The 15,612-nt window shown below is 39.9% G+C and overlaps 1 protein-coding gene and 2 pseudogenes across 1 annotated transcript in view; 2 read left to right on the plus strand and 1 right to left on the minus strand.

Annotated features, from left to right (window-relative positions):
- Positions 1 to 8,353, plus strand: part of LOC110064181 (ubiquitin carboxyl-terminal hydrolase 4-like) — a 34,517-nt gene extending 26,164 nt beyond the window's left edge. Inside the window, exons 20-25 of the mRNA XM_089272465.1 lie at positions 130 to 234; positions 687 to 731; positions 1,844 to 1,916; positions 2,227 to 2,257; positions 5,155 to 5,243; positions 6,980 to 8,353. Coding sequence (XP_089128591.1) covers positions 130 to 234; positions 687 to 731; positions 1,844 to 1,916; positions 2,227 to 2,257; positions 5,155 to 5,243; positions 6,980 to 7,114 — 478 coding nt within the window. The 3' untranslated portion in view covers positions 7,115 to 8,353. The remainder of the gene's footprint in view (positions 1 to 129; positions 235 to 686; positions 732 to 1,843; positions 1,917 to 2,226; positions 2,258 to 5,154; positions 5,244 to 6,979) is intronic.
- A 542-nt stretch (positions 8,354 to 8,895) lies between these two features.
- LOC149102820 (uncharacterized) lies at positions 8,896 to 9,910 on the minus strand (annotated as a pseudogene).
- Positions 9,911 to 9,912: 2 nt separating this feature from the next.
- LOC149102821 (uncharacterized) lies at positions 9,913 to 10,447 on the plus strand (annotated as a pseudogene).
- Positions 10,448 to 15,612: the final 5,165 nt, after the last annotated feature.

The raw sequence follows: 15,612 nt of genomic DNA on the forward strand, positions 1-15,612 counted from the left end.
CTCGCACTTAGCAAGCCAGACATGTTTTGAAAGGCATACTGGCAGATCTATAGACTGTAGATCTAATGAAGTCAACCTTTTTCTTTAGCATTGATATCCATTTCAGTGTAATTGTTATTTCCTCTTCAGGTATTGTCCATCCTGCAAGAAACATCAACAGGCCACTAAGAAGTTTGACCTTTGGTCTCTTCCCAGAATCCTTGTTGTTCACCTAAAGCGATTCTCATACAACAGGTGTGCATCACTGACTAATGTGTCACCAGGGACCCGTTACCCGAAGGACCCGAAAAGTTTTCGCACCCAGAAAGCCATAGCAAAATCTCAAACCTTACAACTACAGAGCTGTTTTATTCACATATTCTTAATGTGAATAGAGGTTCCATTCATACAACAATTTTCGGGCGTATACACCTCTCTACAGATTAATTAAAATGGCTCTGCGGTCCTGAATAGTTTTCAAGGCTTTCGAGAAACGGGCCCCAGGACCTTGATTTTGAATGTGTTTATACATACTTATACTAGAAGTCTATTTCTTTTCTAGTGTAATTGTTACAGATACTGAACTACTGAACTACTGAACTTAAAGTTTAATTAAAATTGCTTCAAATCCAGAAGGATAGTGTTTTTGGTATAGCTTGGTATATTTTCTAGGTCTCTGACATGGTTTTGTTCTTGTTTTCCTAAAGTTTCTGGCGAGATAAGCTTGACACATTGGTTAACTTTCCTTTGAGGTGCGTGTAGTTTATTTCTGTTGGAAAGTTATACCATGTGGATGTTGGGTTGTACAGTACATTAAAAGTTTTAACAATCTACTGAGATATGAACTCTGCAAACGTAAGCCTATTTACTAATCGTATTTATTTTTAAAACAAATTGACGTCAGTTTTTCATGCGTCTACCCTGTTATTGATCACGGATTTCGTCAAAGTAGCTGTGGATCCGCAGACTACTTTGACAATTCATTGTCGATAACAGGACAGACGAATGAAAAACTGACGTCAATTTGTTTTTTCACGATAACAAGTTGTCAAATTCTCCGCTCTCGCTCGTTGACGCATCGCGTAAATTATATATTCATGTGTCTGTCCGCGTATTGACAATGAAAATTAGCCAATGAGGGCGCGAACATTTTTGCAGTTATCGTAAAAAAATAAATATCTCGATTGTGATTGGTTCTCCGCGCGCCTAACTGTTAAGTAATCAGAGCGCGATCACGTGGGTGTGGAATTTAAGGTATCCAATTACAAGGCTTTGTAATTCGATAACTACGTCATTCACACATCAATTACGTGCGCTCTTACGGCTTCTTTGTTATTCTTTACTGCAGTTTTTATAGCTTACTTGACGTTTTCACTCAAACAAAGTGTTCAAAAGACTTTTTGTTTCGAAATTGTTTTTGATGCGATTAATTAGTAATTGGACCTAGCGTCGTACAATTCAGGGAGTAATCGTGCTCGTAATTTGAAATCGGCCACGGACTACCAGCTCGTCCGATTTTGAAATTACTCGCCCTATTACTTCCTGCATTGTACTCCACTCGGTCCAATTACTATCACAAATTCGAATCACCTTTGAGGATCAGGCATCATACAGAAGGGCGTTCAACCACATCTGTTTGGTCAGGCTGGCTATGGACTTGTTCCAAAGAATGTCACATGCATGCCAAAAGACACGGCAGCGACCCCGCTAACGTCAAAAGAATGTGACGTAAAACTTGTTACATTAGTCGCACGTGCACGCACACAAAAGACACGACACATGACTTTTCTGAAGTGACGCACAACCGTATGTGCATCTAAATGAAGACCACCTTATCAGACGTTGATTTCAACTTTGATTTTAGGAGCCTTGATATGTCTGAGTATGTGATTAATAAGGATCAACCTCGTCCAATTTACAAGTTGATTGCAGTATCAGTAAGTATGAGTTGTCTTCATGGATTAGATAGATATATCAAAAATATAAGTTTCTGTCAAGCAAATGGTTCTTGAGTTGATAGTGGAAGTTAGGTTCTGATAACTGCTTGTCGGCCTGTTGATATCACCCCACTGATTGCTGTTTAAAGGAGTGTAACTGCATTGTGTCCAATAGTCGTTTCCGGCTCGAGCAATTCCAATTATTCCACAAAGATGTGACTTGTTCATAGCTTTCAGTTGACTTATCTGCGAGACTGCTATATCTATGGTTTTGCGTTTTAAAGATATTTTGATATAATTTTGTCTACAGAATCACTATGGAGGCATGGGAGGCGGGCATTGTAAGTTTGCATTTGCATTGTATCACCAGTTATAAAGAAAAATAACTTTTTTTTCGAGAAGTAAAATAATGGTATGTAGAGGAATGCAGTGTTTGAGCAAAGTTACAGTAAACACCCGCATACTAGAACGCATGATTTCGGGGTTCAGGCTGATCTAGTTCTTATTTATCGGGTGCTTAGTGAGAAATTAGCCTGAAGATGTTCTTAATATGTTCTTAAACTTTGTTTCAGAAATACTACACATAACATGTTATTAGAGGTTTATTAGAGGTTTATTAGTTAGCATATTTATTATAAATAAATGAGTAAATAAATCAGTAAATCAATAAACAAAATAAAAATCTGTCAGCTAGTACACTAGTTAACATTAACGAGTAGAAATGTAACATTAGTTTCAACATTTTTTTCTTATTCCGACACCCTCTCCCTTCTTATATAAGAACATGTTTTTTTATCAGGCTGAACTGGTTCTTATATATATGGTGCTTTATGGGCCAAATTTCAGCCTGATGTTCTTAATCCATTTGTTCTTATATGCGGGTGTCTACTGTATTACATGTAACTTCTAAAGAAACTGTTGCGCTGCGTCAACGGACAAAAAGCGTTTAACTTGTCCGTTGGTATCTTATCATCAACTTCACGTTAAAGTGCCACTGAAACGAAATTTTCGTATTCTGTTTTATTATCCCAATCTATAGTTTCAAACGTGCTTAAAGTAATGGTGAACTTTATTTCTGTCAAATCCTAACGGAAAGTGGTTTTTTTAGCTGTTGAAATCGACTTTTTGGAGCAAAACTGTGTCCGGGCTCTGGAACCGAGTTTAAGGACCTTGTGACGTCACTGGTTGTATTAACGCAAGAAGCGCTATAGATTCTCTCTTGTTTTCACTTGATTTATTCAAGTCTATTTTTCATATTGTCAATACCTACTAGTTTTCTACCTTTTAATTTGTGTCCAGCCTTGACAGGAAATACACATCATAAACGTTGGAGGGCGCCAGAGAGTGTAGATTCACCAAAATATATGCTACAGATTAGAACAGCTCAGTATACTTTTCGAACATCTTGAGTACTCGATTGGAGATTTCGAAGACGAGTGTGGCAACTTTTATATCACGTCCTGAAGCCTAAACACGATATTTCGTCGTCTGTTTTCAGCCTGGTTCTGAAATTTGGATTCTCACATTTATTTAAGGTCTATTAACAAGGTTCGAATATATCCTCGGCAACTTTACTGCATTAAAAGCCGTAAACGCTCAGCCATCCGCACAATCACGAAGTTATTAACGGTCCACAAGCTTTGAGTCGAGTACTTCTTGCACACAGAGGGCATCTTTTTATGATACTAATAAGTGAGAGTTCTTGTGGTAGACAAAATGTATCTTTGAAAAATTGTGATCCGCAGCAGGGTTTGCTTTATCGCCGCATACGTATCAGTGTAAACAAAGCGGGAATTTCGGTTCTCTTTTACACGTATCTCCCAATTGCAACATTTCACGGCCGATGGATTACTTTGAGTTCTTTAGCACATACTTATGTCTATGATCTTCATTTAATAGTATCCAAGTTCAAAACAATTCGTTAAAACGTCACTAGTTTACACTCCTTTCGAAGGTCACGTATTAAACAGAATTTGAACGGATAATTTGCATATATGACTTTCGCCGCCGACATTGTCACGCTTTCTCTCGTTTCCTGAAAACATACCTGTAAGGTCATGGCAGTTTAGTTTACCTTTATAGTTTAAATTCGCTCCCTCATATAAAAGAAGAGGGTTTCTTAAATTGTTGCTGTCGTGATAACTTGTAGGATGTAGCAGATGCAACTAGACTAAAGGTCACTGTGGCACAATCTCGTCCGCTGTGAAACTCACAAAGCGTCCGGTTTCCTCCAAGCGAAGCGACTCGAAAACTCGAAGCGTTGTTGCTCCTATTCGTGCAGCAGCAGTCCGGATAATATTTTCACAAGCCGCTTTCTCTTGTTTTCATGTCTTTTTTACTTTATGAGTGTAGATATTGTTTAATTGAGTGCTGGCCATTTCACCAAAAGTCCCGATCATTTTGCGATTTAAGAACTCCCACTCGTTTGCTTGCTTACATAAAATATCCTGCAAATATCCAATTAAATAGACTGGAGAGCCCCAGGATCGACTCTCGACCTCTTCATGTCTAAGGCTACTGTTATTATCTGCTTTACAGCTCTGAGATGTCCTTAAGATGTTTTTTTGGGGGGCTTCGAACAGTGATCTCTTCTCCCATAATCACTCTAAATTTTCAGCGCGGCATGAGAGTAATACAACCAGTGACGTCACTAGGCTGTTTTGGCCGCGCCAAAATGGCCGCCAATTTTGGGCTTAACCAGCCAACTTCGAACGGCTGAAAAAGTAGTTTTCGCTTACCGTATGCGAAAAAAAAAATTGCAGCGTTTCCAAGTAAGGTTGAAACTTTATTACTAAGCAAAAATCTCACATACAAAAATTTCGTTTCAGTGGCACTTTAATAGCGGTAAATTGACCACCATTGGTAATGAACTTTAATAAGAAGCAAGACACCGAAGCAGAGTCAATGTTTTAGCGATCACAAGCTTCCGACGCTGTCGCAGCACCTTTCTCAAGTGAATGTGGCGCGAGTCTATTTTTCACGTGAGCTTGGGTGAACCAAGTCACGTGCCAAAACATCCCCTATACGGCCGGAAGTTCAAATCCATGGTCTTGATTGAGCGTCGGGACTGGCACAGAATTTCCAAGGCGACCTCATTGTATCAACTACAGAGTCGGGAAACAATATCTTTACTCGAAAATGACTAAAGGTTTACGCTGGACGCGTCAGTTTTTCAATCTGGCTTCGGCCGTTAATTGACCCAAGTATACCGAGTTTGACTCTACCTGTCTATTTTTAGACACAGCCTATGCCAAGAACTGTAAAGATGGCCAGTGGTACTCATTTGATGATAGCTCTGTGTCGAGAGTTGATGAGGAACAAACTATCGTAAGTTTAGTTTCAGTTGGTAATGTTTAACGTCTAATTGTGTTATCTTAAACTGAGGACCTGCCAGTCCAACTTTACCCGTTGTCGATTTAGTTCAGTCAGACTTTACCTCCTTCGACAACGTGAAACGTTAAGCCGAATGACCACCACTCGAATATAGCGAGTGTTTCACACCCCCCTATAGAGAGGAAATTATTAAAGAGGTTTTAACCTGATGTGACGTGAGACCGAGTTGAAAATAAATGACCGGAATCCCCACAAGCTAGACATTGTAAATACTGTGAGAGGCAGCAATTTCTATTCTTAAAGGCCAAAGGCTCGCCGTCCAGGGTTGAACTCTCACAGATCCTTCGCTTTTGTCCCAAAGAAAAAACTGCTAGAGTTTTTAACAAAATAATTACTGAACTGGCAAAGCCGTACACTGTAGCACTATCTATGTAACCGTATTGTTACGTACGAGGTGGCCTCAGCTAAACGCCTGGTGGTTTCTAGAGGTCACCCCGCCGTACATTGAAATATTTATATATAATTATATATAGTAATTATATAAATAAACAGAATGATATGAAATGAAAGATTACAAGAAGGAAAATAATCTGAAAACTACATGTGTTTACCTGTAGTCTTTTCCACGAGTCTTCTCAACATCTAGAGTGCTTACCATTTAGCCAAGAAGAGTCTAAGAGGTCTAGAAATTTCGGTTGGAAGTCAAATCGATTGGACAAATTCCGAAAAATCAGTGGGAACATTGTGAATTACCTCAAGAAATTCCTTTTACTATTTCCAATTTCTTCAGTCTCCCACTAAAGATAAACAATAGTCCGAGATCGATTTGGAAAGCACCGTGTCTTTCGGTTGGTTTGCTGATTATCCCGTACCGTCGTCCCAACCGGTTGCTTCCAATAAATGGAAAGCGTATTGTTGTGAAGTGATTTGGTGGTTGTATTACAAAGACGATTATAACTTGTAAGAAAAAGACATAGTTGAAAGAAAGCATGTTATGTAAACAGTTTTTAGTAGAAACGGGCTTGGAAGGCGAAGGCTTCACCTTTTCATTCATGTTTACACTTATTTTGGCTAAACGTGATCTGAGTAGCTTGCTTTTTTAAGTTATTGACTGGTTCGCAGGGTTGATTGAAGAACGTCAGTGACACACTCGGCTATGGCCTCGTACTCCACTTTTTTGCTCTTACCACATTTTCACGTCATCTGTGACCTACTACTGAACAGACGCACGACAACATGGAATCTATTTGTTATAATACAAGTTTGTTCGTTTGTTTGTTTGTTTGTTTGTTTGTTTGTTTGTTTGTTTGTGATAACACAAGTTCAGAATAAAGGGATAGTTAAATTTTTTGAACGGCAGACTTTTAACTAAGAAAGAACTATTCAGATTTGGTGTTACGGCAGACGATCAATATCTACACTGCGGAGATAAAGATTTCATTGAGGACTCTTATCGAATGTACGGCTACTAAATTGCTTACACAAAAGGTCTTAAATTGGTTCAACCAAGTCAATTTGATATATCTTCAGAATAGAAACTAGAACAAGGCAGTGAACGGAGAAAAATCTGTCGGTTTAACTAACAGATATCTAATCCACCATCGCGTTATTATTTCTCTTGCTTAAACTTGATGGGTTATTTTAAAATGAGTGTGAGAGATTCTTAAAAAATCCTCTTTTTGCTGATTCCATTCTTGCTAAAACATTGTTACTGTTTTGGTATTTTGTAGTCCAAGGCAGCATATGTCCTCTTTTACCAGCGACAGGAGAGCGAACACCAAGAAAATATAGCAGAGAAAGAAACAGAGCAAGAACAAGCCTGTGGCCAAGATGCAGACATTGACATGCTCCATGATGGTGTGTGAGAAAGGAAAAGTACGACTTCTTCAGTGTAGCCCTTTATGAGAGGATGACTACAAGAATTTTGTAAAATAACACTTATCTTGACTTGAATGTCCGAACTGCCAATGCGGAAAGTGTGACTTGGTTACGTCTTATTTCATAATTACCAGTTAGCGTGGTTTTCAATTGAGTGTAGTAAAACCAAACCAAATCAATTACTTACCAATTGAACTACTCAGCCCAAACCGTAATGAAACCAACACCAACACCTGATTACTCTCCACACTCCATCGGAAACCACCCTATTAATGTTGATAGTTTATTTGTCCAACTTCACTATAGGCGTATGTCGTAATTGGTCTCCGCTAGCTGACAGACACGACCAACCTCCCATTAAGGGGGCGATATACCTGAATGCTGCGTCTTTCATACGTTTTGAGACTCTTCTCTTATTATCTCTTTGAATTCTTTTGCAGTCTGAAAATATCATCATAGGTTTAAACTGAAACGTCTCGTGGAATTTTTTTTTTTTAATTGTGATGAAAAAGAATGAGAAATCAGTCAGTTTGAAGTAAATTAGAGAAAATGAGGATTTAATGAAGATTTAACTCAAACGAAGCGTGCATCATCCAGTTATGATGCGCACGAGAAGTTTGGAGAGCACGAAAATGCGTAAAAGTTGCTCGACGTGCAGTTCATTCTACCTCAATGATGCACAGCTGAAAGCGAGGATCAATAGTTTACAAAACTGTCAGTGGAAATAAAAGTACGAGGACGACTACTCGGGGGTGAAAAAGGAAATTCCCTGGCCAAGCAAAGTTTACTGTTCTCCACGTCACGAGCGTGCATCAGCACGCTTACTTACATACACAACGTTTATGTTAGCTATGTTATAACAATAATTAATGGGCACCAAAACAGACTAGCCTCGACCTGAATTAAGCTGCTTCTGGAGTGGGCTATAGGTTTTCCTCTATCAGTATATCTACTCCACTCAAGTTTTTAAAAATTAACAAATGTCGCCCCCTTAAAATACTGAGCTACCTCTTGCAATAGAGAATGAGACTTAGTTCTAACAGACACTAAAGTCATAAGCAGGCTAGATATTGTAGATTCAGCATAGTGTGTGCCGGATCCACGGATGAAGGATGTACTAAGTACAGTATGATAACGCGCCAACGAGTTATTACGATAGTTGTAGTTTAGAAAACCGGTTTTACAGTTCAGCTGAAATAAAGCACTGTAGTTTGTCTCTCGATGTATTCACTTGAGATGTAGATCGAGTACACGTTGAACAACAGTAACCTTTTTACAACAGGTAGTCCACTTATAGCTCTGAGCGCGCGCAGCGCAAAACACAATTAAAACTTTGATTTTCCGGAACGTCTAGCTGTTCTTTGCAACGCTAGAATTGTAAAACGTTCATACTTTCGTGGTTAAAAAAATGTTGTTCTGTTCTGTTATGTTATACTTCCGGTTAGAATCTTACTTGTTCCTTTTGTTAATACTCTAATCGAATGGTTATAAATGAATTCGAGAAAAATCAGGTGATATTATCCGAATGAAACCATTGTTGAATTGAGGGGGCTAAGTAAGTAAGGGAGTATAACAAGGTAATTTGGTTTTATCAACTGGGTTGATAATGTGAATTGGCCACCGTAAAGAGATTGGAAAGCTGACGTTTCGAGCGTTAGCCCTTCGTTGGAGCGAATCGAGGAATTGTGGGTTGTGTGTGGTTTATATACAGAAAGATGGAGCTACGCTACTGGTTGGTGCATGGTAACGTGAAAAACAACGGAATAAATTAGTTGAATGAAAAGCGTTCGTTGATACCGTGAGGATTAAGAGTGCCGATTTGAAAAATAAATTTTTGTTCTAGAGTTTTGCGGCTTTCCGTGCTTCCTTGATGTAGGGAAAGGCCGCAGACTGCCATATGTTGTTTAGAATGATTGGGAGATTAAAGTGTCTCGCGACCGGTTTAGATGCGTTTTTGTCGTCTTTCCCTACGCCACGAAGTTGTTCTCGGAATCGGTCGCTAAGTCGTCTCCCTGTTTCGCCGATGTATAACTTTTTGCAAAGCGTGCAAGTTATGCAGTAGATGACTGGCTGAGGTACAGGTGAAATGATCAGTGATCTTGATGGATCGCTTGGGTCCCGATGTTTTGTCAACGTTGCGAATGAAAGGACACGTTTTGCATCGTGCGCGTGCGTATTTAAAAGTTCCGGGTTGAACTCTTGTTTGGAATGCACTTCTGACTAAAAAGTTACCTATGATTTTGTCGCGTTTGAATGAAATTAATGGAGGTTGCGAAAAGATTCTACCAGTATCGGGATCATTTTGAAGTAATTGAGAGTATTTTAGAATGATGGATTTTACTGCGTGGTTGTAAGGGTGAATGGAATTCTATCATTATTTTCCTTCTTTGACGTTTGTAGTGCTGACTGTCGATCAACTTGTTGGGCGCGATGATGGCCCGCTTGAGCAACAGAAGCAGGATAGCCACGTTTGTCGAAGAAATCGCACATTTCCTCTGATTTAAGGAAAAATCAGAGTCATCACCACAAAGACGACGAAGTCTAAGAAACTGAGAATAAGGAATGAAATTCTTGACGTGTGATGGATGAGAAGATGAATACAAATAACTATGAGAATCTGTGGGTTTGTAGTGCACACTGGTGCATAAACCGTTGCCTTCGATAGAAACTTTGATATCCACAAATGCTAAAGAAGTATCGGAAATTTCCCAGGTATATTTCAGAGCAGGATGAAACGAATTGACAACAGTTATAAACTGATCGAGGTCCTCTCTGGTAGAGGAGGTATCCCGATACTGGTAGAATCTTTTCGCAACGTCCATTAATTTCATTCAAACTTGACAAAAATTATAGGTAACTTTTTAGTCAGAAGTGCATTCCAAACAAGTGATCAACCCGGAACTTTTAAATGCGCACGCGCACGATGCAAAACATGTCCTTTCATTCGCAACGTTGACAAAACATCGGGACCCAAGCGATCCATCAAGATCACCGATCATTTCACCTGTACCTCCGCCAATGTCATCTACTGCATGACTTGCACGCTTTGCAAAACGTTTTACATCGGCGAAACAGCGAGACGACTTGGCGACCGATTCCGAGAACAACTTCGTGGCGTAGAGAAAGACGACAAAAACGCATCTAAACCGGTCGCGAGACACTTTAATCTCCCCAATCATTCTATGCAACATGTGGCAGTCTGCGGCCTTTCCCTACATCAAGGAAGCACGGAAAGCAGCAAAACTCTAGAACAAAAATTTATTTTTTAAATCGGCACTCTTAATCCTCACGGTATCAAAGAACGCTTTTCATTCAACTAATTTATTCTGTTGTTTTTCCCGTAACCATGCACCAACCAATAGCGTAGCTCCATCTTTCTGTATATAAACCACACACAACCCACAATTCCTCGATTCGCTCCAACGAAGGGCTAACGCTCGAAACGTCAGCTTTCCAATCTCTTTACGGTGGCCAATTCACATTATCAACCCAGTTGATAAAACCAAATTACATTGTTGAATTGGTCCAATAGAAGTTCGCCAATCAACTGGTGTTACCAGTGCTACTCGTCTTAAAATGTCGTTACCACGTGACCGAAGAGATCTTGTCTGTTACACAACACCCTGCAAGCAGAGCCTTTTCTTTACGGCTAGGTGGAAAACGTGGTGCCGGGGTCCCGGGGTGTGGAAAACGCGGGGTGTGGAAAACGTGGGGTATGGAAACACGGGGTGTGGAAAACACGGGGTCTGGTGGAAAACACGGGGTCTGAGTGAAAAACACGGGGGAAACGTTTTTTCGCCAAAATATGAATTTTCCTCACTAACATGAGGAGTCGAAATTTTGTTATTTTAAAATTGCAATGAAAATCACGGCGTGAAACGCGTTTCTCAAACATTTCGTGAGAAAGAAAACCATCCAAGACCCAACGTACCGTGCAGTGGTTTTCTTTTGCATGGGACGTCTATTTTATTTTTCGCAGTAACCTGCGTGAATTTTTGTTTTACCTTTAAAAAATATATTGATATAATAAAGATTGATTTGCTCAGTATCCTTAACCATGAAAAGCGACAGTTGTCGTATTTACTCGATTAAAAGCCGGTTACCTGTAAGTAAGACCTCAAGAAATGGCAACAAAAATTACCATAGGAAAAAAAGAATAAACGAATAAAATATGCCTGGCCCAACCGGGCCAAATTTGTAACAAAGCTAAAGAGGTTTAAAGGGTTATTAATCGAGAAATACAGTAACCTTGAAATGCCAGGTCCAAAATAAATTCTGGTGTTCCTTTAAATAAAACAGAAGTCGGCCCTTTACTGTAGTTGCTTGCGTTAATATCAGCGCAAATAATCTGCACTCTTACGAATGTGGATTTCGTTTTCGCTGTCTCCTTACACACGAGTTTACATTAACTATCGACTGGGACCTCACTAGCGATTCATAAATGATCAGGCTCCAGGTTTATAATTATACTTCTGTCGTATTGTGCATTGGGGACCGGTCATTATTTATCGCCTGGAGCGGGGGAGGGGGAGGACTTTGGGGGATCATTGGATTTTTAAGATGACAGAAGGGGGATCAGTCATAACTGCGAGCCCAAAAGGGAGGATCACTAAATGTCACATGCCCATACAGACTTGGTGGACGGCTTTTTGGCACTCTAAAAGGTAACTTGGCAGTTTCGGCCAAATACTTGGGATGGTTAGTTGCTGGTATGTCAAGTGACATCAGACCACATCAGTCACGGGGCTCTCAGTAGAACGGCAGGATTCTATCGGTTGTAAAATCGAATGTAGCCACCTGTTCTGGTCATTGAAATTTGTATACATATAACAATAAATTAAGACTTACAGACTGAGACGTTTCATGAAGAAAATAGTATTCTAATTAAAAAGGTGAAACAGCGCTACTTGCTACATCTAATTTTATGACCATAAACAACTCATTTTCCGTGACACTTTCCCCCCCAAAATGCATGGAATCGCATCTTTGGCCACCTAAAATTTCAAAATTTTCTGGGGGAACATACCCTCGGACCCCGCACGCTGGCTCGTCCCTTCGGGCGAATCAGGCCTCACTTTAATTTATGTCGCCTGTTATGCTTTATTCGACGCCTGTGAAAACTACTGTCAGAAACCTGATCAGATATCGCGAATCGAAGACACGGACCAAGAGACTGCACCATGGCGGCTTCGTCAATCTGTAAGTCAGCATCATGATTAGAAATATTACTGTCTTTTGACCGTTAAAAGCACTAAATGTACATGTCGAAAGGTGAATATGCGTGCGAAGACATTGAGGGGGATCATGAAATTTATTGATAGCTATGAGGGGGATACTTCAGTAAAATAACATTTAAATGGGGGATCAGCTAAATGTTACTGTCTTTAGCCGAAATCCCCTGCCATCCCCCAGGCGATAAATAATGACCGGTCGAAAGTGATTATTTGTATAGAAAGGCGTTTTCATGGTGATTCCCTAGTAAAAGAACCCGCCATAGATTTCCGATGAAACTTGGTATGCTGTTGTTACAGGACAAGGAGATACTAAAAACGTAATAAAAAGAGGGGGTCACCGTGCTTGTTTTCACGCCACAATGCTGACAAACACGGTTATTTAGGTGACTTTTGGAATCTCCGTGCGTAACAAATAAGCTCGGTTATTTTTCAATGGAGCGTGTTATATAGGCTCGATTTCCGCCGCTTTCTCGAGTCCGCTCTACGTTCCTCCCCGAGAAGAGACGGCTGGACGCGTGAGCGGCAAAGCATGTCTGTGACGTAACTTCATAATGTAATTCTTGCGGCGCTTCAGGTGACCGGAAATGTCATCTGATGACAATCATAGGCAGGCACACATGACGCCTACGGCTCGTAAAATTTGTGGCGTTTTTTTCACATTATTGTTGCGGAAGGGCTTTACATGCTGTGTTCTATAGAAGAGTTTTTTTTTTTTTTTTTTTTAAAGTAGAGCAGAGCTGTTTGACTATACTGTAGCAACTGTCATGTCAAAGGTCACACATATGTTGGTGTAAATGGTGTTGACACCATGTTTATGTTTTACTTGTTCGGTTTGCTTTGGCTCATTTAAAAATTTAATTTTGTCTGGCTTCGCCAGAGACTGGTGTTGCTTCTCTTCAAGAAGACTAAGGTACACATCAATTTGACTGGGTGTTTTGTTTCTTGAAATCGATGTTTGCGTTTATTCCTCCCTTTGTTTACTTTGTTCGTTATCTCATATTCTGGTACCACATGTTTCAAATATAGATTCTAACGTATAAGTCTGTTGACTATTTTTCGTGTTGTATATGCTACTATGGTTTAGATCAGACAAGATTTCATCAGTTGACGGTATTTGGTTAAATATCCCACTAATGCGATCGCACTTCAAATCGAACAACTCCTTTGCTACTGCGAGAAAGCTAATTTATGCAGCCTGCTCGATTCAGGCAGGCAGATTTCTTATTGGTTGAAATTAACAATGCCAAGTCCACGAGTCCAGCCGTGAGTTCGGGGGAGGAGCGCGGGCTCTTTTCCCGAACAGCGGCTGGTAATCGAGCCTACGTGTTATATCACTCAGACTGACTTTATTTGATTGTTTATTCATCTACGTCCCAGAAAAAATGTCTTTAAATACCCTGCATTTTTTTACCCTTTAAAGGAAACATAATTTGGACATGCGCTGTTGGGCCCGTTGTGTCCTCCTCTGTAGTACTTATTTCATTTGCCAAAAAAAGTGGGGATCACCGTGTTCGTTTAAGAGAAAAGGAGCATTTATTTCGCTATCGAGCTTAGTTTGAAGGAAATCTATTACGTTTTGTACGCGCGCGCGCTGCATGTGCGCGCGCTAATGACGCGAAAATCGTGCGCAGTAGGGAGGCGCAATGCAATACTAAGGAATCACCTTAAGGTAGTAAGCAAAACAATCTTTATTATTTCATTATTTTTTTTTTCAAAGTTATAAAAAAACCACACAAGTTACTAAGAAAAATAACATAGACGCCCCATGCAAAAGAAAACCGCTGCACGGCACGTTGGCTCTTGCATGGTTTTCTTTGTCACGAAATGTTTAATTTGCTTTTTTGATCGAAAAGCGCGTTTCAGGCTGAGAAGCGGAATTGATTTTCATTGCAATTTTAAACTAACAAAATTTCGACTTCTCAGTTTAGTGAGGAAAATTCCTATTTTCTCGAAAAAAGGTTTCCCCCGTGTTTTCCTCTTAGACTAGGCCTTGGCGGATTGTGCTCCTAAAAGTGGCATATTATGCTACCAGCGGTGCTCGAAATTTTGCCAAATTATGCCAAAATTATGCCAGAATTCCCAAATTATGCTCCTGATTTCCGAAATTATGCTAACAAAATGACGTATATTCTATACATATAGGCGCACAATAACGACACCAAATTATTATGTTTTTCCAGGAGCCATAATCAGGGACGGAGACCGTAAGTCTCGGGATTCGCGCGCACCTATGATATGGGACAATTTTTCTATTTTTAGAACAAATTGCGCCATCCTGACGTCATATATCCGCGTGGATTCACGCACATGTCGGGGGCTCTCGCGTGGATGTTGTCACGTTGCCTGATCAAATGGTGAGAGTTGCGAGATTGTCTTGCAGATTTTTCACAGCGGTGGCAGGGAATAAGGCAAGGAATACGAACCAGGGCGCTTATATGTAGTTTCATGCTCTGAGCTAAGGGAAAAGGTGGGTTTTCAGGGTCGAAAACAAGACTTCAATCTCGCGCTGGGAATGAATAATAAGATCTGCTCACGCTAGTCGTAAGCTTACGCGTATGTTTTTGCGTTCAGCTCTGACTTAAGAATATAGCAAGAAAACTCTCTACTCTGGTATCGAGTTAATTTGTGAGTTTCTCAGACAATGCTTAATCATAACAAAACCTGTTTTGATGGTTTCTTATTGTTTCTGTTTGTTTGGTGAGTTTGCAAAAGTTTTTGAAAGGAAAGTCTGACGCGTACAATTAGCTCATTTGCATAGTGCAGCTCGTGCACTTTCAATTCCGAGTCGGTGTTTTCAATTGTCAACAAATCTTGACAAAGATTTCTTTCGTTATCTTTTGTGCTGAGATGCTGTAACAAATTTCACGAACGCAAAAAAGGCTACTAACATCATGTGTGTTTCTTCAACATAAGCATAATGAAGTTTTACACTGCAAAAATGAAAATAGACAAGGAGTTTTGATAACTCGATCAACAAAATCGAAACCGTTATTCCAAGTTGATTAAAGAAAGCGTCATCGTAACTTTGCTGATTATTTTTGCTTTATTCCCATATTTTTAGCCTAGCTTTAAATATGTTCTCAAACATTTATCAATCTTAAACATATTTAAAAACTATAGAGTTATTGTTTGAGTTCGATGTACGCTTTCACACGAAAGTGCGGCGGAAGTACAATTTGTCATGTTTACTGACCGTACAAAACACGCATCGGCGGGCGCTCTCATTCATCGAAAACAGAGAATTTACTGGA

Source organism: Orbicella faveolata, unplaced genomic scaffold (genome assembly GCF_042242905.1).
Source record: "Orbicella faveolata isolate gen_17 unplaced genomic scaffold, um_ofav_v1 contig_35, whole genome shotgun sequence".
Taxonomy (NCBI): Eukaryota; Metazoa; Cnidaria; class Anthozoa; order Scleractinia; family Merulinidae; genus Orbicella; species Orbicella faveolata.